The sequence below is a fragment of the Cnephaeus nilssonii genome (assembly GCF_951640355.1).
Source record: "Cnephaeus nilssonii genome assembly, chromosome: 13".
NCBI lineage: Eukaryota > Metazoa > Chordata > Mammalia > Chiroptera > Vespertilionidae > Cnephaeus > Cnephaeus nilssonii.
The window spans coordinates 61,522,058-61,545,082 of NC_137084.1; the positions used below are offsets into that span (position 1 = coordinate 61,522,058).

The following is a 23,025-nucleotide window of genomic DNA, read 5'->3' on the forward strand; positions in this document are numbered from 1 at the left end:
GAGAAATGGTCAGCCTTTAAATGGACAGGTACCGCTTGTCTACACTGGTCTGTGCACCTTCCCCCGTGGAACCTTCTTCTAAATCAAAGGGCCCATTCAGGACTGGAGGGAAAAACTATAAAAGTTGCATGTTAGCCAGAGAAGAAAGTTATCTAACTTCTGGCTGGCAGTAAAACGTCATGTTGATAGCATGGTCATTTAGATCATTAAGCAAGCCACTTGGGCTTACTTGAGGTAATGAAGTTCAGTGTAAAAGGCGGTAACACAAAGACCGAAGTACAAATCTTCCCCAAGCCCATTCCAGGTGCCAGCTCTCGGGCAAACAAAGTTCTCTTATGTCTCAATTTCCTATAAAATATCACTTCTTTACTATTTTAGTAACATGAGATAATACTGAAATTAATTTGTCTCTTGCTGAGTTCACAACTGATATTTTAAAAGGTAACAATAACTATATATTTTGCCCAATTTATACTATTGCAATAGTCTACTAATGTAATATTGAGTGAATGTAAGAAATGTCATGAGACAACAGTGGGTCGGGAAGAAATAAGGGGAAAAGTGACTCATTATTCTGATGTCTTTTAGAATGCATGTCTATACTCCAGCAGAAACAAACCCAGGCAAGAATGCTACTCCAATGTAAGTATAAATATGTATATAAATATATAAGAAAGAGCAAATAATCGGGGTTCAGTTTTGCCAATTTTATTGAACCAATAAAATTCCTACTAATAACAATGAAATAAACTTTTGCAAGTATAAATGTGATACAGTTTAACAAAACCCATTGTTCTGTACCTATAAATAGATTTTCAAAATGTCATAAAAAGTGCAGTTATGAATTGTTAACATGTTAATACACAGTTCCTTTATTTCAAATGTGTTTGTCTTGACTCACTAACAGTTCCTTCTGCATCTGTTCAAATAATATTACCCATCCCTCCAAAAAAAAAAAAAAAGGCATTAAAGCACTAGAATATTACACATACACTGATCCATTCAGGTCAGCTTTAGTCAGAGTTGTAAAATCAGCAACGTAAGAAAAATAAAACCTAGTTATACATACAAAAAGCTTTCATGGGTTCTATAATATCCTTAACTGCTGACTCATGTGGAGGGCATAACAGTGGAGAAGGTTTATATGGGTAACTACCTCAGACCACATCTACAGCGGGGTCTGATTTGCCAGAACACGTTTAAAGTGGCTGTTTCTCAAGTTTGCTATTTTTGGAATTGAAACTATAAATAGAAGACTGCCATTTGACAATGCAAATTGTGTAAATCCTAAATTTCATCAATGATCTAGTTGATAAAAGCTTATTCTAATGGAAAACCTTATATAGTAAGAGACTGATACATATCTAGCAGTCTTAAGATCATCCGCCTCACATTAGTCCAAAGTCACGTGCTTCGTAAAAAAACATTACAGTAACAAAGCACAGGACTACAAAGGCAAAACATCACAGCTTCTGATTACACTGAATAAAAAGTACCAAGGAACGCAAAAGATAGTTCTGTATTAATACTGATGAATTAAAGAACTATAATAGACATTTCACAGCATGCTACATATATCGCTCACAACTCAAGGATAAAATGAAGTCTAATTTTGAAAGTCAAGAAGTTGGCAATCTGATTTCATGTGCAATTCAGCTACAAAGTCTTAATATATACATTCATCGTGTAGCTGCCCTGCAAAATCAGGATTAAAAAAAAAAAAAAGATTTCAAGTTCAAATCCTGTTTCATAAGCTAAAGGATACATCCAGTTCTTCCATGACCAGAAAAGGTATTTTCAGGTTTGAAGGGGCTAATCCAAGTAGCAAGGCCATGTTCCACGTCGACCTGACAGGGTCCTTGTTGACCTTGCTCAGTCTGTGCCTGTGAGTCACTGTTCTAGTAGCACGAAGAGGCCACACTGGCTTGTGGTTTGCTTTTTTCTGTCTCTCCTATCTTAGGTTGAGAAGAGTAAATGTGAAGAGAAAGAGGGAGGGAAAAATTGTATTTTCTTTCCAGGGAAGATGTATCAATGCAAAGGAAATATCTGCATTAGGTAGAGTTCGGATAACTTTCCTTGAGGAACAAGGGTACCATTGAACTCTTGCATTTTATTTTAGAGAAGCGGTAAAATTCAGACAGGAGAAAACAGCCTCCACATTACAAAGGAAACTACATGGCCACCCAATTGATGTGTTTCCTTTAGCCTACATTTTGATCCTTCCATATCAGATTTAGAAGCCAGATGGAAAATTTGTGAAGACTGATTAAGGAAGAGATGTACAATCCATTTCATTTGGTGTCATGATGGATATATCTAGCTAACCAGGATTCAGACATTTGCTTCTAAGAGGTTAAATTGAGGGGTAGAAGACTGTTTTTGCAAATTTATACTCCAAGAATTATATTTGTCACATTTAAACTTACTAATGTTTGATACTGCCCTATGAGTTATAAAATGGGGTGTTTGTTCTAAAGGCTATTTTATAGTAGGCATTTCATTTTTCCAGAAATTTCCACAAGCACTGCAAAGAATCAGATATTCTTCCTTCCCCCTACTTCTTATCTCCTTTTTCAATTCTGTACTTCATGGTGGTGCAGCCATGATGAATTTAAAGCTAGAACAAATACTTCATGACATATGATTTAGTAAAAACCATTCCTTCAGTCTCCATTATTGTTTCATTCCTTAGCTAGGCATTGCTCCATTCCTGGGCCCTTAAAGGCATTTACTAGACTCTGCTGTCAGGATGGGTTGCTCATGAATGGGAGTGGAAAGCATCCAGATGCCACCATTGATCATAATAATCGATACTTTCAAACAGGTGGCTCGTTCGTCCCCATGCCAGACAACCATCTATAGACCACCCTGCCCCATGTGAGAAACCTGACAGGTTTTCCTCTGTGACAACACCGAGTACACACTGGTGGGAGAGGAAGAACTGCTGCGTCTTCCTCCCCTGCATTTCCTGCTCCTCACAGACACTGCCTGGATGGACCCAAGTGCAGCCAGAAAGAACCGATGACAAAGGCAACGCATTCCCTCTCCCTCCCATAGGACGTTCCCCCTCAAGAGAACAACAGGGTCGGCATGGGGGTGAGAAGCTTAGTCTGACCCAGGAAAGCTTCATCAAACTCTCACGCAGCCAATTTTGTGGTGGGCTTCCGTGATCCAATAGGACCACCTAACCATCTTTTAGCAGCTATCCTTCTATTAGACATGTGTTTCAAGGCCCAGATACCACCAAATACAACAAATGATCTGAAACACCGCCCATTTATATGCCAGAAACCCCGTTTCACTGAAGGGTTACAGATCTGTCTGGACTCCTAGGGAACTTTAACTTCACATTCAAATAACTTGGACTAATACCAGTATTAACTACCTAATACAGATCCAGGTTAGAATGGCAATTCAATCACTTTAAAATCCTGTTAAATGCTAAGTTCTGCATGGTAGAAATAGTTCACTTTCTGTATCATGTATAAAATATAAAGATTCCTACTTTGTTAGAAGGCAAAAACCTTCTATGATTTATTTTAACTATGGAAGTAGTATTACTGAACAACAGAGAGTAAATCCATGAAAAGGTTGGATACTCTGAATTTACAGGCTCTTTGGGGATGAGGTAGAGGAGAGCAAGACATTTTGGCAGCTGGGAAAGGTGGAACAGTCTGGGATGGACAGGATTACACTTGGTGCTGCGTAATATCTGGTAGGGCATCTGGGGCAAGGATCAGCCAAAATATAGCTGGATGGTTGTGGGACTTAGGGGGAGCTGGGACAATGGAGAAAAAAATGACTTGGTAAAGTAAATGCTGGTGACTATCAGCAGGTGGCTGGTGATGTTTGGTTTGTAGTGTGACAAGGCATTCAGATCAAGATGGGCTGAGGGAAGGGGAGGAGAGGGAGCGGGTAGAGATTGAGGCACTTGGAAGATGAGAAAGCAGGCGGGAAGGGTGGATGGAATGCAGGCAGGAGCTCCCACGATGGGAAATGTCCTTTATAGTAAGTGTATGATGCTGAGGACAGCCACACTCTCGGAATTATGTCCCACATGTTCTTTGAAAACCTTTTCCTTCCTCACCAGGCTCTGCCTTGACATATACCTCTACCTCTATGATCCATTTCACCCCTGCTGTTTTTGTTCTAGGTCTCACCTGAGCAGACACTGCTAACTAAGCCACATTAGCACAAAAATAAGCTCCACATCCAGGAGGCATGTAAGTTCTGTTGACTGAGATGAATACATTCATGTTACCGTACTGCTTCGAGGAAAGACTAGTTATTTTGATTCTCAGTCTCCAGAGGAATATTATAGGGAAACACAGTTTATGATGATGGCCACCTAGAATAGGCTCTGATTATACAGATTAGCTAACTTAAAACTTGATCTGAATAGTACAGCCATATGTCTTTCAGTTTGCTGTTGAATTATCCTAAGAACATTTCATATACTATTTATGTAACATTATGGTTGCCTACGTTTATTCCATGTAAGACCATCTATTTGCATAAAAAGGAAAAGTCCTATTAGATAGAGGTTAAGGTCTTGCTTTCTGGAGGAATAATTCAGAATTGTCTTTAAACACAACTAAAACAACACAAAAACCTCATTCTACTGGTATAGTGCAGATCATTTTTATAATATGCACTGAAACTTATTTATTTCTCCCTGATGAATTTCTTTAGAGTTTAAAAGAATGTTACCGTCATAGACGCATGCACTCTGCACTACAGTGGAGAACTATTTTTAAGCACAGATCTTTGTTTGTTGATTAATTTTGTTTTGCTGTGGCATAAAAGTCTAAGTTTTTGGATTAAAAAAACTCTGTAAGGTGGAAAAGGAAAAAGAGTTCTGAAATAATGTTAGTTAGCTTTCAGAAGCACTGAAAATTTTTAGGGAACTGTAACACCATTAAAATAGGGGTTCTGGTTCAAATAGCATTTTGATATAAAGCTTACACTGAGTTCTCTGTTCTAAAATAGCCCTGTGAAGCTTGGCCATTATTTGGGTTTGAAGCCATGATTGAAGGCCAAGGCCATGCCCCAGATTCACACTGGCCATCTTTTATTTTAAAAGTACCCCAAATGAGACAAAGATCCTTCCCCAGACTAAGACAATATACTTAGTTAAAAAAGGTGAGGAAAGTAATAAGACATCCTGTCTCAAAAGCCTCTTTTCTTCTACATATTATGAGTCTGCCCAAGAAGGCCTAATCTCAAGGATTCCCATGAGGCCACTTCTGGCCACTCACGCGGTCAAGGGATCGGGCTAAAGGACAGATTCACTTTCAGATGGCAGAGTATTTAGATATTTCTTAAGGGGATCTGAGAAAGGAAGAATTACAACGGAAGCTGGAAAACTTGAAATTCAAAGTAAATCGACATTGATCAAGCATTTACATCAGTGGGTGACTAAACTAACTTTAACATAAGCTACGAAGGTAGAGAATTCACATTCGCATGTGCTTTTTTTTTTTTTTCCACGTACACTTGCACATTTAAAGTTTGGCACGATGTGAGCCCATGGGATAGGTTAGCGTCTTGTATAACCACATCACTTCACCAATTGAACCAGATAGCTCTTTTAAAAATATCACATTTTAATATAAAAAGCTATACTATAAATTACTACATAGTAAATTCAATACTCTGAAAAAATACCACCCTGGAAAACCGCATCGGAATTTCAAGTCTGCATTAGATAAAGTCCACAGCAAGCTCGCTGTAAAATGGTATCCACAACCTGGAATGCTGCGCATGCGTCAGAGTAGGTGCTTAATTAGGCACCTCCAGAGGTCACCTTCTCTAGGCTGGTTCACTGAGGTTCATAAATAGATTGTTTTGTTTCTGTTTATAGTTCCAAGCCAACTTATTTTCCTGATTACTGATGAGATGGATCAATGCTGAGCTGGAAAGAAACCTTGCTAGGAAAGAGATCTAGTAAAGGCACTAAATTTCCATAACCCAAACTCCAACTACTTACATTTCTGAGGGAAAAAAGCAAAAAACAAAAATGAAGTGGCCCTTTTAGTTGCGTAAGCCTTGTTTCCTCTTTTGGTCTAAAGCTCATAATGGTGTTCTGTGAGAATTTCTCCTCCTTTTCAATATATAAAATTCATTTTCCTCCTATAATAGAGGTCCCCTGCACAAACACAGGCTATTAACTGAAGGACTCCTATTAAAAAAACAAATGTCAAGAATAAAAGAGATCCTCAACTTGAAAGTTTTCTAAAGTTTGGGAAGTTAAATGGACATTTATGTTGTCGTCTGGGTTTTGCCATTCTCCTATATACTTTTTAAATACATATCTATATAACATGATATTGAATAAAGCCAATATATGGCATATCAATAAACAAAACAGAAGAAACCTGGCACAAGTTCTTTAATCTCTTTAAATAAACCACCCTTGTCTTTAAAAAAATTAGTAATTTTTTTCTCACATGGAAGTTTTCAAAGAAGATCCTGGAATCCAAAAATGCAGAACTGCCTTATGTTACTAGGCTCACAGTCTTCTTCCTATTTTCTCATCTGGGACAAAATCTAAAAGAAAGCAACCTACTGCATTGTACCAGAAAAGGATGATAAATGGAAAGGGGGGAATCATTAAACAAAACACTAGCCCACTATTCTTTCATGAGAGAGGAAAAAGAAAAAGTCCTATATAACAAATAAGTCTAAAATGAAATCTTTGTGGGAAATCTAACAAAAATTTTAACTATTTAATATTATTTACTAGGAAAAAATTGATCTGCTTTTAAAAAATGAGCATGTTGGTGTACAATTCAAGTCACCATTAATTAACCACAAAGTGTTTAAGCCGTGCAGTTGTGTCCCACTGGATGGTTGTAAGCATCTCTTTAGGCACTTCGCTGGTTCATTAACGTAACACAAATTAAAGCTATAAACACATAATGTTGTGCTCTGTGAAGATAGTCTAATCAAGCAACATAAACCAATGCAAAAATGTGACTTTTTGGATGCTTATATTCCTCCCCTAAGACTTGTTCACTTTTTTTAAACTTGTCGTCCAAAGAGATTTTTCTGGGGAAGGGGATGCTTTGGCTTTATGAAAGGAACACTGTTCAACCCCAGTAAGGTGAAAGCCTTGTGCAATAAAGAAATCTGAACCAAATTTCTTTATGGCTCTGTCTTAAAGGACACTTCTGCAGTGACATAATAGGGGGGAAGTTTAGTTTAGTATGTTTTTTAACATATTGCACTCTTTTTGTTGTTGTTGTTGTTCATTCACATTAATGCATAGAAACACAATTTTTAACTTTGAATAATAAACCATTTAGCCTATTATAATAAAAATCATGGAAAATAAGTTCTAAAAGCCTAACAGGAAAAAAAATATAGGTAGAGTAACCTTCTTCTGCTTACTGCAATATAGAAAACACTATGAGAAAAGAAAAATGTGCAAAGAAAATTTTTGGTCAGCCTAGTGTGGGTACAAGTTTACATGTGCCAACTAAATGAACTATAAGCAGCACTGTGAGCACTGATAACTAAAGATGACGGAGGATTACTGTCAGTGATAGGAAGGATTGTGCATAATTCCACCTTTAATATACACATCTGATATGGAAAACTGAAACTTCTGTTTCAGAAGAGAAAGAAAATAGCTGAATTTGGCATTTCAGTAGCATGCTATAGAATTCATCATGATTAATTTCACATTAAATTATGGACAATGGCTGTATCACATTTCACGTTATCGCCAATAGCAGTAAAAAAACAAAAACAAACAAAAATACCAAACAGTGCCTGACAATAATCTCCTGGGGACACAGGGCTGTGTCCTGTGAGCAGCTTAGTTCAACAGCGCATGCTTTTCCTCTACCAGGTTTAGGACACACCATGAAAAGTGGAGTGGCCAGAGGAGGTTATTCTTTGCTGAATTCCAATATCTGAATAAACAATTGCTTGAGCAGATTGTAAGCGCTTTTCCTTATTTAACAACAACAAAAAAAGGTGGGGAGAGAAATACACATACACACAAACCCCAAAGCGCTGAAGTTAAGCATTAACAAACCAGGTTCATGATTTATGATCAGTTTCCAAAACTCCAACTATAAACAATGCAAAGTAGTGCTCCTCAGTATTATTCTCGCCATTGTTAGTAATGTTAAGCATCAAGAAAAAGAAAACACATCATTGCACATTACAGCCGCCCCCAAAAACGGCTAAACTTTGACACAGAGAATTGAATAACTTTTGATGCTACATCACAAACTGCTTCTGATGTATATATCTTATGTGAAAAGGTCTTTACACACATCTGACATTTTCCCTGGGAGAGGCTTCAGGTCAAATGCCGAGTTATGGCACGAAGAGCATACAGAAGTTCAGCTTGCATCCGTGCTTCCATTAACAGTAAATTGACGTGAACCTGGAAATGAAAATGCTATCAATTTAATGACCATTATAAACAACTGAAAAACTTTAAACTTTTTTCATATAGCAGACATTCACAAAGGTTTTTCTGGTGTATGAAGACTCATTTACAAATATACACGCTTGGGCATTGCTGTACATGCACATGATGTGAAACTCACAAGAAAACTGTTTATAAAAAAATGGCTCTTGTGCCTGGCTGGTGTCACTCAGTGGAATGAGCATCATCCTAAGCACCAAGAGGTCACCAGCTTGATTCCCGGTCAGGGCACATGCCCAGGTTGCGGGCTCGATCCCCAGTAGAGGGCGTGCAGGAGGCAGATTCTCTCTCATCATTGATGTTTCTCTCTCTCTCTCTCTCCTTCTCCCTCTCCGTTCCTCAGGGATCAAGCTCCTAACCCGGGTATGTGTCCCTGACTGGAATCAAACCCAGGACCCTTCAGTCCACAGGCCGTCGCTCTATCCACTGAGCAAACAGACTAGGGCTAAAAATATATATTAAAAAAGTTGGCTAGATTATGCCACTTCCATTTCTATAATGGCACTAATTTATTAATATTTTCATAATCATTACTTCTCATACTGAACATCTATCTATGGTATAATGTTTAGTCATGAAACACACCTTTTCTGAGTGTTTGAACTGACGCCAGTAACTATCATACATGCGCTTGGTAGTTCTCTCAGGATAGCAGGTCACTGTCTTAATGTAAACCTTCAGGCTTCGTTCAAGTAATTGATTAACTTCTCCGTAATCATAGTCATCATACCTATGAGGAATGACAACAGCTTTATAATGACAAAATCAAAATTTCTGACTTCTAAAGCTGTAATAGAGACACTTATTGTCCAGTAATCAAATACCAAAAGCTCATTAATTAAATTCATCTAAAAATATTTATTGAGTGCCTATTATGTGCCATGTGCTTTCCATGTACTCTTCTAGGCACCGGTGATACACAAATGAACAAAACAGACAAAAACCCACAGTCTAGTAGAATTTAAATTCTACTGGAGAAAAAAAAGTTAAAAAGATGAACATAGTATGTAGATGGTGAGAACTGCTATGGAGATAAAGTGGAACTGGGGGCTAGGAGGAGAGGAACTGTGATTTTAGATAGGAAGGCCTCTCTGAGAGGTCAACATCTGAGCAAAGACCAGGAGCACGTATAAAGCCCTAAGTAGGAGTCAAGTGTTTCAAGGAAGGAGTAATAACTCAAATAAGATGATAACTGGAAACTGACCACCGAAGTAGCATGTACAGAGATCACTGGCAACCTCAATAAGATAGTGGTTTTAAGAGAGAATGAGAGTTAAGAAAATGGTGATAATAAATATACCACCAAAGAGATTTGCTGTGCACAGGAGCAGAAAAATAAGGCAACAGTCAGAAGGAAAAGCAGGATGAAGAAAAAGAATCTTTTTAGCCCAGCCAGTGTGCTTCAGTGGTTGAGCGTAGACCGAGGAACCAAGAAGTTTCTGGTTTAATTCCCGGTCAGGGTACAAGCCTGGGTTGCAAGCTTGATCCCCAGTAGGGGATGTGCAGAAGGCAGCAGATCAATGCTGTTCCTCTCTCATCCATGTTTCCATTTCTATCCCTCTCCCTTCCTCTCTCTCTAAAAATCAATAAAATCGTATTTTAAAAAAGAATCTGTTTATAGATGAGAGAAATGCATGTTTATATACAGATGGGAAAGATCCAACAGTGAGAGTAAAGGTGATCATGCAGTAGAGGGGAGATTGCTAGAATAAGGATCTTTAGAAGAAGAGAGGAGATAGGACTGTGTGCCCAAGGGCATAGAAGCATAGACAGTTCATCCACAATAAGAGAGAGGAGCCAGAAGAAGTAGGCACAGAGGCAGACAGGAGGGTAAATGCAGTAGTGGGGGTTTGTAGAATTTCTGGTCTATATTTTCAGTTAATATTTAACCCAAACACAATACTTAAAAAAGAGTATCTCAAGGATTTTACATAGCTTTATTTAGTAGCATCTCAGAGATGAAGTCACCATAACATTTGTTATTTATTGTCATGAATGAACATTTATCATAACTGAATTAAATTCTATTGCTGTTTATTTTTCTTAATTAGGTAGGTACAATATCTGTTTTAAAATGTAATGATTCTGTGATAACTTATTGTCTAGGATGGTAAGTGGGTAAATAGCAATTACTATTTATCATCATAGTAGTGTCTTCTAGGTAGAAGGTTGATTTTTCAGGAATTTTGTTTTTTTATGTTAAAATTATAGAAACTACTTCACTTAAATTCTAATTCCACTTCACAGAGACTTTCTAATACTATATCAGAAAGAACATAGTACAGAGTCAAACTGAATGCATCCACATCTGGGGATTTCTCTTTCTACAAATCTATCTCCATAAAAGCCTCAAAAAACAGCTCAAAAGGGCACATTAAAAATAAAAAGCTTTCCTGATTACACCATGATTAGACTCTTCAATCTCATTTATTCACTGTCCTCTCAATGCTAATCTTTAAAAAATTGAGAGGCTATTAATTTACATTGACTGACAGTTTTCTTTCAGTGTTTTTATGTGAACTTATGCAAGGTTTATGAGAGAAGAATCTATCCTAGTTTTATTTATACCCTAATTATCATTCATTCAAAATAACTAACTAACTAACCAGGATTTATTAAAGTGATCTAAAGGAATACAATATATGGTTTTTAACTGCTATTTCTTCCAGGAAAGATTCTCAAACTGAGTCTGATTTTATCCTATCTCCAATGATTCCTGATGTTTTTCCCCTCGTTAGTAAATTGTTACTACTGTATTTACACATGCATATTAATATTCACAACAGTTAACCATAGAAAAATGCTTTTCTACAAAATGGAATAAATTTTCCAAAATCCGAAGTCCACATGTAGTATTTTCTCCCCAAAATACATGCTCCTAAACAGGACAGGAGTGAGGCTAGTGTCAGAATTTTCTTTTAGAAACGTGTAAACCGGTCTCCACAATGAGCATACCTGATTCCAAACATACAGTGGACATAGTTAAATAAAGCTCTGCGTAGCATGGTTGTGTCGACATCTTCATGGGTGGCCATAGTGTTATAGGTGAGACTGTAGACCATGCGAAACTTTTCATCAAGAAGATGTCCAATGTCAGAATAAAGTCTGTTCACCAGGGAGAACCCATGGTTTTCCCAGGTATAGTCCTAAAAGAGTAAAACATATATACTTACAAAATGGGCATTCTTCATTTAAGTAAACTCTAGTTTTTTATTAACTATAATTACTTAAGCAAGAAAGTGAAGATATTTCAAATTTATTTCAGAATTTGTAGCTTTGCTAAAAAGCCTTCACATCAGTTTGTAGATTGGAGTGCCATGCTACTTCTTCAGTGGGGTTCAGGGGTTAGCATGTCGGTGATAAACTGGCTACTCCCTGTGGTCAAGTGCTATGCAAATGACGCCCTTATCTGGAAGAACCCCAGAAGATCTTGGACTATTTTTATGTGACCAAACCTGTTCAATGACATGGACAGTTAGCAGATCATCTGAAATAGGCACAATGGAGTTTGTCTTAATTCAAATTTGCACCCTCTTTAGGGGTCACATCATTGTTGTGATTGTTTTTCTAGGGGTGGGGAGGGGATAACTCTGAAGCCATTAGCTACTGATTTAGGACTGTATTATAAAGTGTCTTTTTATTATAAATGTGATGTGATACATCACTGGGTTTTTTCTCTGCTATGTTCCTCCCCCCAAAATGGTATGAATATTATACAACTACAATGTAATAATGCCGTAACTGAAAGAAGCCTTTTCCTTTTGCCTTCTTAGTGGGGAAAATGTTGAAATAATAATCTATCTATTAAGACATCAAATTAAACTAGGCTGAAAACAAGATTAAATAAAGTGATTTACAGACTATCAAAATGACCTACTAATTTCTTTAGAAGTCAATTTATTTACATTTAAACATGTCACAGTTAAAATAACAGTATTCTCTAGTTTCTCTGAAATACAGACATCTCATACCTGAGCTCGGAATGTTGGCAAATGCTCTTCTCCTCGTCTAGCAAAGTCTTCATACCCAAAACCGGGGTCTTCAATGTATCGGGAGACATCAGATGTTATAATCATGTCATCCTCAAAATCTAAGAGCAACAACAATCTAGTGTTAGGGAAACCACATAGTTAGAACAATGAAACCCCTCCATTTTCCTCCACTTTTTAGCTTTTCCATGGATTTCCAAAGTGACAATATTGACTACCTGGCTTAAATTCAAATAAAATATCTACTACTTAAGTTTTGAATACAATTTCATTACCAAATCCTGGCCATCTCAGCATTTAACTATAGTTACTCAGTCAAAAAATTGATGACATTAAAATACCTAAATAGTAGTAGCATATTTAGACAAGGAAGATAGCCAGGCCTCTGGTTAAAATGCTTAAACTTTTGATCTCTCTGGGGATGAAGTGGGATGTGGGAAAAGAGAAGAGGTGAAGGTAAAGAGCACTTTAAGTGAGCTGAATGTTAAGACAGATTTTGTTAAAATTAGATAGATGGTGTTTCATCTGGATTCACAGGAAAAAATGAGTTCATTTTTAGTTTACCAGGAGGCATATAAGGATAAGGAAGGGAACACAACAGGGAGGATAGTGGACTTTCAGGAGTCACCATTATTATTAGTTGATTTGTTGTCAAAGAGGAGGTTTCTGTTTGGGAAAATTCATTGAGTTCTATATGTGTGCTTTTCTGTGCACATGAAAAAAAAAAGGTATACAACATATGGAGTAAATAATATGCTAATAAGATTGTGAATGGAATACTATCAAAGTGGCATTAAGGAAGATAGAAAGACTACAATACCATCGTAAGACAGCTAATTTCTGCATTCTTGATAATATTAAAAATCCACCCCTGAGAAATTGTAAAAACCTAATGCATGTTAATTTAATTTAAAGATAATTATCTTTTAACTCACTTTTTTAGGTTAATCTTTATAATTACTTTTCCCTGATTTCAACCACTAAAAGGAAATGAACCTTTATTTACTACCTTCTGTTATAAAAAATAAACATATATTTTAAAAAATAAATGAAAAAACTAGTTCCTTCCACACAAAGAATATTTTATCAGTATTTTAATTAATATTAAAAAGAAATTAAATATTTAATAAATAAATATATATTAAATAGTTAAAACAATTTTATGGCATAACAAAAAACTATAACTCTGAATGGACAGTGTTGATAGGCTTAAAAAAACAAGTGCAATTATAGTAATTCATCTGAAAGACCTGGTAAACTAGTAGTACCTTCATTATCTTTATTTAATCTTTGTTATTTCATGAAAAGCCTCACAATAAGTATTCTTTTCCAACAAGTTTTGACCTTCCTTGGGTCATTAGCAGGGACTAATTGGAGTGCTTGATAATAAGGCAAGAAAGATCAAATGCCCAGACTACCCAACCTAGGAAATATTGTATGAAATTCTTACCTAACTCCTTTATTACACCCATGAGACTGGCATTGTTGAGTACTTACTCTATACCAGGTACTATGCTATGTACCTGTTATTTATTTTTTCTTTGTTTCATTAACAGTAAAAGAAGTATCTACTTAAGACATAGGTAAACCAAGTGTAAGCTATGGATACTATTGTTGGTACAGAGTGTCAGAAAGAAAAACAATGTGGATTAGTTTAAGATGACGTGGAAAACTTGTAAACATTAAATCACTGAAATTGGTCTGAAGCTTCAAAGTGACTTCCAGCTCTAAAGAGAAATCTCAGGCTCCCCTGGCCCACTCCTCAACCACTCTGTTGCCTCCTTCTTATGCTCCAGTTCTCTATTCCAGGTAAATAGAAATGCTTTATAAATGGCGTTTTCAATGCATTATCTCTTAACATTTACCAATGAGGTTAATTAAGCTTGTCCTTCCCATAATAATCAATAAAATAGAGCAAAAAAAAAAAAAATGCAACTGCTGAGGCCACAATGAAAGCGAGGAGTTTTGTGGAGTGCAAAGTAAAATTAAACCAAGCACAGAGTGATAACTGAACTCTGTAAAACAGTTTCTCTCTTGAAGTGATTTCCCCCCCCCACTGTACAGCCTGGTGGTTTCATTTGCCAAAAATCAATACTAGAGTTGACTATTACTTAGCTAGTTCCTTTGACTTTAATGTTAGTTTTTGTTTTGCTCATATACATTTTTGGATTGTCATATGACTTTTAAACATCTTTAAACAATAAAGAGTAACTAACCAAATAACATAAAAATGTATCCTATGAATACTATCCATTCATTCATTTTTAAATTAGGAGTCAATTGAGACCTGTTTTCTAGACAATTTTGTCTACAGAAAAAAATATACAAAGATCTCTCAAACCACACATATCTTTTTCCTAAATTTATCTTAAGATGTTAAAGTTTAAAAAAATTACAATTAGTACTGTGATTAACAAATCTAAAGCTCTCACTTTAATTCTACCTAAATAAATATTTCAAAGTCTGAACTGAAAGGAAATAGTATTTTGCACTTTGTCTGCAGTCTTCTGCCCCTAAGAAGTAGCTATTAATAAAATACAGAAAACGTTATGCTATAGTAACGAAACACCTTTCTAACTTGAAAAAACACACCACACAACACAATAAAAGCTAGTTAACTCTGTTACCAAGCTACAGAATATCACCCTCATATAACACTCTAAATATTTATTTTATTCAAAAGACTTGAAAAACTATTGTTAGAATCTCCCCATAGAATCTGGAATGCTTTATCACACTGGTTAAACCAAGAAATTGTTTACTTTTTAACTTTTTTTTAAACCAAGAAATTTTGCATAGGAAAAAATAAATTTCTATTTTAAAACTTTGCTAAGTTTACAAAAATGACTCAAATAGCCAATGTATGAAGTTATTTTTCTAACTTATCTTTGTGTGGCCAGCAAATTTAGTACTGGGAGTGTTTAAGAGTAAATAATGAAATGATTTATTTCCTTGAATTATTTACAAATGATACAGCCTCTACTGTTAAAATTAGAACACAATTTTTGGGTAGGGTCTAAGACTTATTAGTCAAAAATTCATTTTAGAAGGCAGTAGTCCTGCTCAAGGGTCCAGGAAGATAGGAACTGGGATCCAGGAAAGATTTTCAGTAGTAAAAACATAAAAACAAAAACCTATCTTTTAAAATCTAGTGATCTTAGAGAAGCTCTTAAAAAGTAATGTCTAAAAGCAAATAGATATTAGTAACTTTAATAAAAATGTTTATATTTTAGAATATTGGCTTACCTAGAAGGTTAACTCTAGGCTCATTATTACTATTATAATAATTATTTTTTTATTGACTTGAGAGAGAGACAGGGAGGGAGGGAGGGAGGGAGGAAGAGAGGTAGGGAGGAGAGGCAGAGGGAGAGAGGGACAGAGAGACATCGACGGGTTGACTCGCCACCTTTTGGTGCATGAGACTATGTTCCAACCAGCTCAGCCACCCAGCCAGGGCCCTAGGCTCATTATTTTTCGTTGTCTCATTTGTTCTACCTGGATGACTTTTATAATCAACTAGAGGCCCGATGCATGAAAATTCGTGCAAGAGTAGGCCTTCCTTCCCCTGGCTGCTGGCACCGGCTTTCCTCTGGCACCCGGGACCCGGGCTGCTTCCCTCCGACCCTGGCTTTGTCCAGAAGGATGTTTGGTCTAATTAGCATATTACCCTTTTATTATTATAGATTATTTTGATTTTTAACCCCAAATATATGCTGAAAACTTCCAAAACTTTATCTTGAGCTAAAAGCCCTCTCCTGATCGTCACATAACTCCTCTGAGTGTGTTTGCGGACTAGCATTAGTCCCACTTGGAGCCGGGTCAGAAAGTGTGGCCTATCCCGTCTTAGCCCAGACGGACTGCACGCCAGCCAGATTCCCCAGTGACTCACATGCACAGTAAAGTTTGAGAAGCACTGTGCAGACATCCCTGGACTGGATGTTGTAAAGGAACTCCACATGTCCAAACTAAGGCAGCTTATCTGTTCCTTAAGGTTAGAAAGATCAATCACCATGATAAGGCCCCTGTCCACCTACCCAGCTCCTGGTCCCATTACCTATCTCATGATTTATGTCCTAACAACACGGCCATTTGTTCCTGAAGCAAGCATCCTATTTCCTTACCACCGTGCCTTGGCTCAGGTGTGGATGCCGTTTACACCAACTCCCCTATCCCCCAGCCACTGCCTGCCATCCCTGCACTCAGCTTACAGCCAAATGGTTGGAGAAAGTCATCTTCTGGGCACCCCTTCTGTCTATACTCGGCCCCCACTAAGGCTGGGTTCAGGGTTCTCTTCTGGGCTCACAAACCTCCCACATTCCACTATGTGTTATAATTACTTGTCTTTCTTACCAGCAATGACAGTTCCCTGAAAGCAGGAGCCATGCCTCATGTAGGCTGAAAATCTATTTGCCACAGTGCTGAGTATATGGGGTACTCAATAAATGTTTATAGAGTAAATATTAAACAAATAACTAAAACACCAGGTTTCCTTTTTGAGGGGGATTTCATACTGATTAGAAGCTCTGAGAAACTAGTACTTAATATACTCAATTTTGAGGATAAAATCTTCATTAAAAAAAAAAGATTATCATGAGAAATGATAAAAGGAATTCTTATTTTTCCTGGTAAAATTTCTGAGAGCTATTGGTTGATGCTATGTTTAAAGTTAATAAACAAGTATGGGCAAATCAATTACTCTCAGAACTTATGAGACTAACAAGTCTTAAGACTAGTCATTTTGAAGCTCCCTTTTAAACCAAAATGGAACCCTATTTAAAAATAAATGTTATGTAGATGGATGACTTTGAAGGATTTATGCTTTCTAGTGAGTCTATGCTATTTTAATAACATTTACTACATGGTGTTTAATATATTTTTTAGTCATAATTGAAAAGTTTCCCTCCTTTTTCAAAGTCTGTTAGAGTATTAGATAAAAATGTGTTTTTAAGACTACAGCAAAGAAGCCTAGCTTTAAGTATGGAATAAATTCCTCCAAATTCAACCTAAGAAAATAACCCAAATAATACATTTTTATAAACTCCAAAGATTTCTCCAAAGAAATGCAAATGCAAGTGCAATGTAATTTTAAACTAACTGGAAAAGCAGCAGTGTGAGAATAGTCCTCCTACACACTCTCCACCCACAAAAAAGGAAGATATTTTTAAAAAATTATATCTATTGAAACAGGATTTCACTGATCATGAAAAAAAATCACAAAAGTAGGATGAATTAAATATTTCTATCTAATTTTATAAGCACCTGGTCTACTTTGAATTACATTTTATCCAGGATAAAGTATGGAGTATTCCTCCCAACTGGATCTGCAATATATTCAAAGATGCACCAACATAACAGAGGAAGCCAGTAGTGTAAGGTATACCATCTATAACGCAGAGGACGAGAAAGAAATAAAAGGAACGTGTAGCACAATCATTTTTACAAATCCACATGGAAAACACTGAAGGTGGTCTGTCAGGGTTCCAAGAACAACTAAAAGATAGTGGAAAAAAAGGCACCTGAATGAGGAAATGAATGAAAAGTATCTCCAGAGACAACGAAAAGACTTTCTTTCGTCTCCTTCTCAAAACGAGTGGTCATTTCTTCCTGAGATGTGTCTCCATCTTCCCTTTCTTCTTGAAGCATTTTCATTCTTTCCATTAAGGCCTCCAGCTCACTTAGGGAACCTACAATCTGAAGCCAGGAAGGATGATGGTGTTATTAGTATTAGAAACGGGTCCAGTAAACATCTCCACCCCCACAGTCACCTTGTTATTTCCAGAGGTATCAGTACTATTATTAAGTTCCTAAAGTGGGTTTTCCACCAACTCCAAAGAAAATCATATCACAGCTTTAAACATTTTCAGAAGTAGGTTTTTTTTTTTAACCTCAGTTATAAATACAGAAAGTTTATAGATACATTCGATCTAGAATTCTAGCATTTGGTATATATTACATCATATTATGGTTTATTTTTTAAAGTGAGGCAGCTTCAAATTCTTTAATTTTTCTGTCATAAGACATATTTGCTATTGGTTAGTTCAGCATCTTATGGACCAAAGATAAACTGTTCGAGGATCTGCTGTTCAAAGGGCCTAACATTAAAAGCCTACGATCACTGGAATGCAGACTTGTTTTAGTCTTTATGATTTGTAATGATATCTATCTGCTGTAAAAGCCTCTTCAAGACAATTCAGAATCTCAGGTACAGGTTACATTTTTATAGTAAAAATTATGCTAAAATATGTCAAATATATATATATCCTATTTAATCAGAGAATAAATTATCTGTAGATATTTTTAAAATGTTTTTATTGATTTTTAGAGAGAAAGGCAGAGATAGGGTATAGAGTTAGAAACATCGATGAGAGAGAAACAGCATCGATTGGCTGCCTCCTGTACATCACCTATTGGGAATCGAGCCCACAACCCAGGCATGTGTTCTGACTAGGAACTGAACCGGTGACCTCTTGGTTCATGGATCAACCACTCAGCAACACCGGCTGGACCCTCTAGATATTTTTAATGTTAGAAATTATAAAGGCAAAACAATAAGGAGAGGAGAAAACTGACCCCGAAGTTGTTGCCTGTAAGGGATGCATTCTCTATGTTGTTGTCATTAGCGAGGTCACAAACACAGAAATTGTTGACTGATATTAGTCTGAATCCATTGGAGATTTCTGGATCTCTCTCCGGATTGATGCCACTACCAAAAACAAAGCTTGCCAAAGCATGATAATGTGTCAGTAGGACCACAGCATGTACCAGTTCGGGCAGAGACCAATTATTTTCTCCAGTTTTGACAAGTTTCTAAAATGAGAAAGCAAATCAGAGTAAAAATGAAAATCACAGAATGCTACAAAGCAATAGAAAGCATAGAAAAATCTATTAAATTTCATATATATTCATTTATATGAATAAAACTTAAAATTCTCTTCTAAAAATGTTTCCTATATTAAAGATGTGGCTGTAGTCACATACTATTACATTAAAACTATCAAACCTAACAATATGATTTTGTTGTGGCTTCACCTAAATTCACATATATATATAATTAGAGGCCCGGTACACGAAATTCATGCACTCAGGGTGGGGGGTGCGGGTCCCTCAGCCCAGATTGCAAGAGGGTGCAGGCCAGGCTAAGGGACCCCACCGGTGCATGATCGGGGCCAGGGAGGAATGCGCGAGGTTGGCCAGCCAGGGAAGAACCAAGGGAGGGCTCCAGGGTGTGTCTGGCTCATCTCGCTCAGTCCCGATCAGCTGGACCCCAGCAGCAAGCTAACCTACCGGTCGGAGCATCTGTCCCCTGGTGGTCAGTGCATATCATAGTGACTGGTCATTCCACTGTTCAGTCAATTTGCATATTAGCCTTTTATTATATCGGATGAATTCATATATGTAGTATCCCCCAAAATGTATATACACTTTAACAGCTGATAGCTGTTATATGAAAATGAAATGTATTTTAATAAACATTGCCTTTATAATTATTCAAAATGTGTGTATACATTTTTTGGGACACTATCCTATATAATAAAAGGCTAATATGCAAATCAACCGAATGGCGGAATGACGGGTTGCTATGATGCACACTAACTACCAGGGGGCAGACACTCAATGCAGGAGCTGCCCCCTGGTGTGGGAGAGCTGCTCAGTCAAAAGCCCAGAAGCCAGGCTTACGCAGCAGTGGCAGGAGCCTCTCCGGCCTCCTCAGCAGCACTAAGGAGAGCAGGGAGCGGCCTAAGCTGTCAGTCAGACGTCCCCCGAGGACTCCCAGACTGTGAGATGGCGCAGGCCAGACTGTGAGATGGCGCAGGCCAGACTGAGGGACCCTCCCACCCCGACTGCATGGAATCTCGTGCACCGGGCCTCTAGTTATATATAAAAGTGCTTCCAAAGCACTTTTCCATGTAATGTTATTTTAGTAAGATATTTCAGAGAATTCAAGAACTTTACATTGAGATTATCTAGCACAACCATTCATTTAAAATTTTTAAGGTAGAGACTCCACCTTTAAAAATCATATAAATAAAATGTGAGCCAAGCGGGGGGTCTGGCCCTGATCAATCTCCCTACATGTGGGATGGTGGAGCAGGTGAGGGGGCGGTGCCAGGCCAAGGTGGGGTGCCAGGCGGGGCTGCGAGGCTGGGGACGCAAGCTGGGGCCCGATCTCCGCAGGCCACCCTGAGGGACCCCACCTGTGCATGAATTCATGCACTGAGCCTCTAGTATTCACATAAGTTCTTTGGTTAATCTCTTCCCACCCACCCCCGCCTTTCCTCTGAGATTCGACAGTCTGTCTCTTTCATGCTTCTCTGTCTCTGGATTTATTTTGTTTATCAGTTTATTTTGTTCTTTAATTTGGCTCATTTCATGGCTAAAAACTAAAACCAAAAGAATGCTTTTGTTTTACTTTCCATTATTTAAATACACACACACACACACACACACACACACACACACACACACACACAAACACACACTCACCCATAATTTATTACCAAAAACAAAAGCTCAGGGAAAAGAAAAGAACAAATCAATTATATTCTACCCCCTTAATATAACTTTTACACATCTTTTATTTTTATAGGCATGATTATATAATCAGAGTATACATCTCTTTTTTCTGCTTTTCACACTTCACATTTTGACATGTTCATTTCTCAAAGGCGATAGTTCTATATTAACGTTGAAGCCTGGGCTACACTGTCTAGGAGTGGGTGTACAGAACCACTTCTCCATGCCCTACTGTCAGACACACACATTGCTTCTAAATTATTGTTGTTTATTTGCTACTATAGCTTCATGCTATAGCTTGGTTATTATTTTAGAAACAATTCCTGGAAGGAATTTTAGGGCAAAGGGTATTAATAATTTTATGACTTTAAAACAATATATATATAATATATTTTATTGATTTTTTACAGAGAGGAAGGGAGAGGGATATACAGAAACATCGATGAGAGAGAAACATCGATCAGCTGCCTCCTGCACACCCCCTACTGGGGGTATGCCTGCAACCAAGGTACATGCCCTTGACCGGAATTGAACCTGGGACACTTCAGTCCGCAGGCCAACACTCTATCCACTCAACCAAACCAGTTAGGGCTAATAACTTTATGACTTTTGACAATACTGCCAAAGAGCTTTCTAAAAGGATTGGTAAAATTTACAATGCTTTTGTCAGTTTTTGCAGGTTTATCATTACACCTGAAAGGATAGCCAATATTCATCATTTCAAATTTCTCACCTCATATTCACTTCTTTTTTTATTTATTATAATCTGACTTCTTTTTCAAACAAACTCCTGAAGTTATTTTCTATTTCTTTTTAGTCCTTATCCTATTAGATCTCTGCAGAATTACATTTTCCTCGCTTCCTTCTTGGAATTCATCTCCCTTGACTTCATCTCCCTAGCAGACTCCTCCTTTTTCTACTTGTCTCCACAATGTTGGCTTTTCTATTCTGCTCATGATCTTTTCTTGTGCAATTTCTCCCTGAATGGATAATTCATTCCTTCAACCTGACCTTTGCTTATCTGTAAATAACTATCCAATTTTATTTCTTCTCTATCCTTTATCTTAGGTTTTAGACCTGCAGTTCCTCCAATAGCTGGACAGCACCACATGGATTCCACAATCTCCTGTTCTCAGGCCTGTGTTTTCTCTCCTGCTCGAGCCATTGCCTTTTGCCCAGTCAGGAAGGCAGAACCTTAAAATGGTTCTCCTACCCCACCCCCTTTTTCATCCTCACATTCTGCTTATTCTTATGCAAATAATTATATACTGTCTGATCCCTCCTCTTCATCTGCCTATGAATTTAAAAAAGTAATATCTCAGGTGGATTCCTGCAATTGTTTTATGACTGGCCTCCCTGCTTCTAGTCTGTACCGTCTGTAATTTATCTTCTGCATCAACAAATATGTTCATATTGCCACTCAGCTCAAAACCTTAATGATTCTTGACTCTTTATCATAGTGATTTATAAGCTCTTTTGAGCACATATATTTCTATCAGTAACAATTGGAAGCCTACCTCTGATAATACATTTATTTATAAATTAATATATACTTACAAAATTTTATACATGTACTATACTATTATGAAACAAAAAATACAAAACAATGACAAACGAATACACACACACACACACACACACACTTTCTGACATTTTGAAGGACTGTCTTGTGCACTCTGTGAAGTACCGTAACTTTCTGAGGGTGAAACACAAATTCTTTAATATAGTATTCATTGAGTCATACCATCTGATCCCAATTCTTTCCATCTCCTGTCCCCACTGCACATAACCACTCCTCCACTTAAGTAACTAAAGTTGCTGGCTACTTTTCCAGCATATCGTAATATTCCATTCTCTGCTCTCAGTCTGGAATGTCCTCCTCTACTCCAAAACTCCCCTTTATTCTTCAATTCGTAGCTCAAATATGACCTCTTTCATGAAACCTCGGGATCAATTCTCTTTACTCACACATCCATACGCTATTATGCTGCGATCACTGTCTCTCTTCCTCTGGACTCCAAGCAGGCCCTAGGGCAGTGCCCATCCTTTTAGACCCCCCAGAGGTTCTGACACAAA

At 37.3% G+C, this 23,025-nt stretch overlaps 1 protein-coding gene across 1 annotated transcript in view; it reads right to left on the reverse strand.

Moving 5' to 3' along the window:
- Nucleotides 1-686: 686 nt before the first annotated feature.
- SESN3 (sestrin 3) overlaps nucleotides 687-23,025 on the reverse strand; it is a 63,153-nt gene continuing 40,814 nt past the window's right edge. Inside the window, exons 5-10 of the mRNA XM_079789485.1 lie at nucleotides 19,006-19,242; nucleotides 17,952-18,126; nucleotides 12,418-12,536; nucleotides 11,402-11,592; nucleotides 9,032-9,176; nucleotides 687-8,401 (exon numbers count right to left, since the gene is read on the reverse strand). Of these exons, the coding sequence (XP_079645611.1) occupies nucleotides 8,315-8,401; nucleotides 9,032-9,176; nucleotides 11,402-11,592; nucleotides 12,418-12,536; nucleotides 17,952-18,126; nucleotides 19,006-19,242 (954 nt within the window). The 3' untranslated portion in view covers nucleotides 687-8,314. The remainder of the gene's footprint in view (nucleotides 8,402-9,031; nucleotides 9,177-11,401; nucleotides 11,593-12,417; nucleotides 12,537-17,951; nucleotides 18,127-19,005; nucleotides 19,243-23,025) is intronic.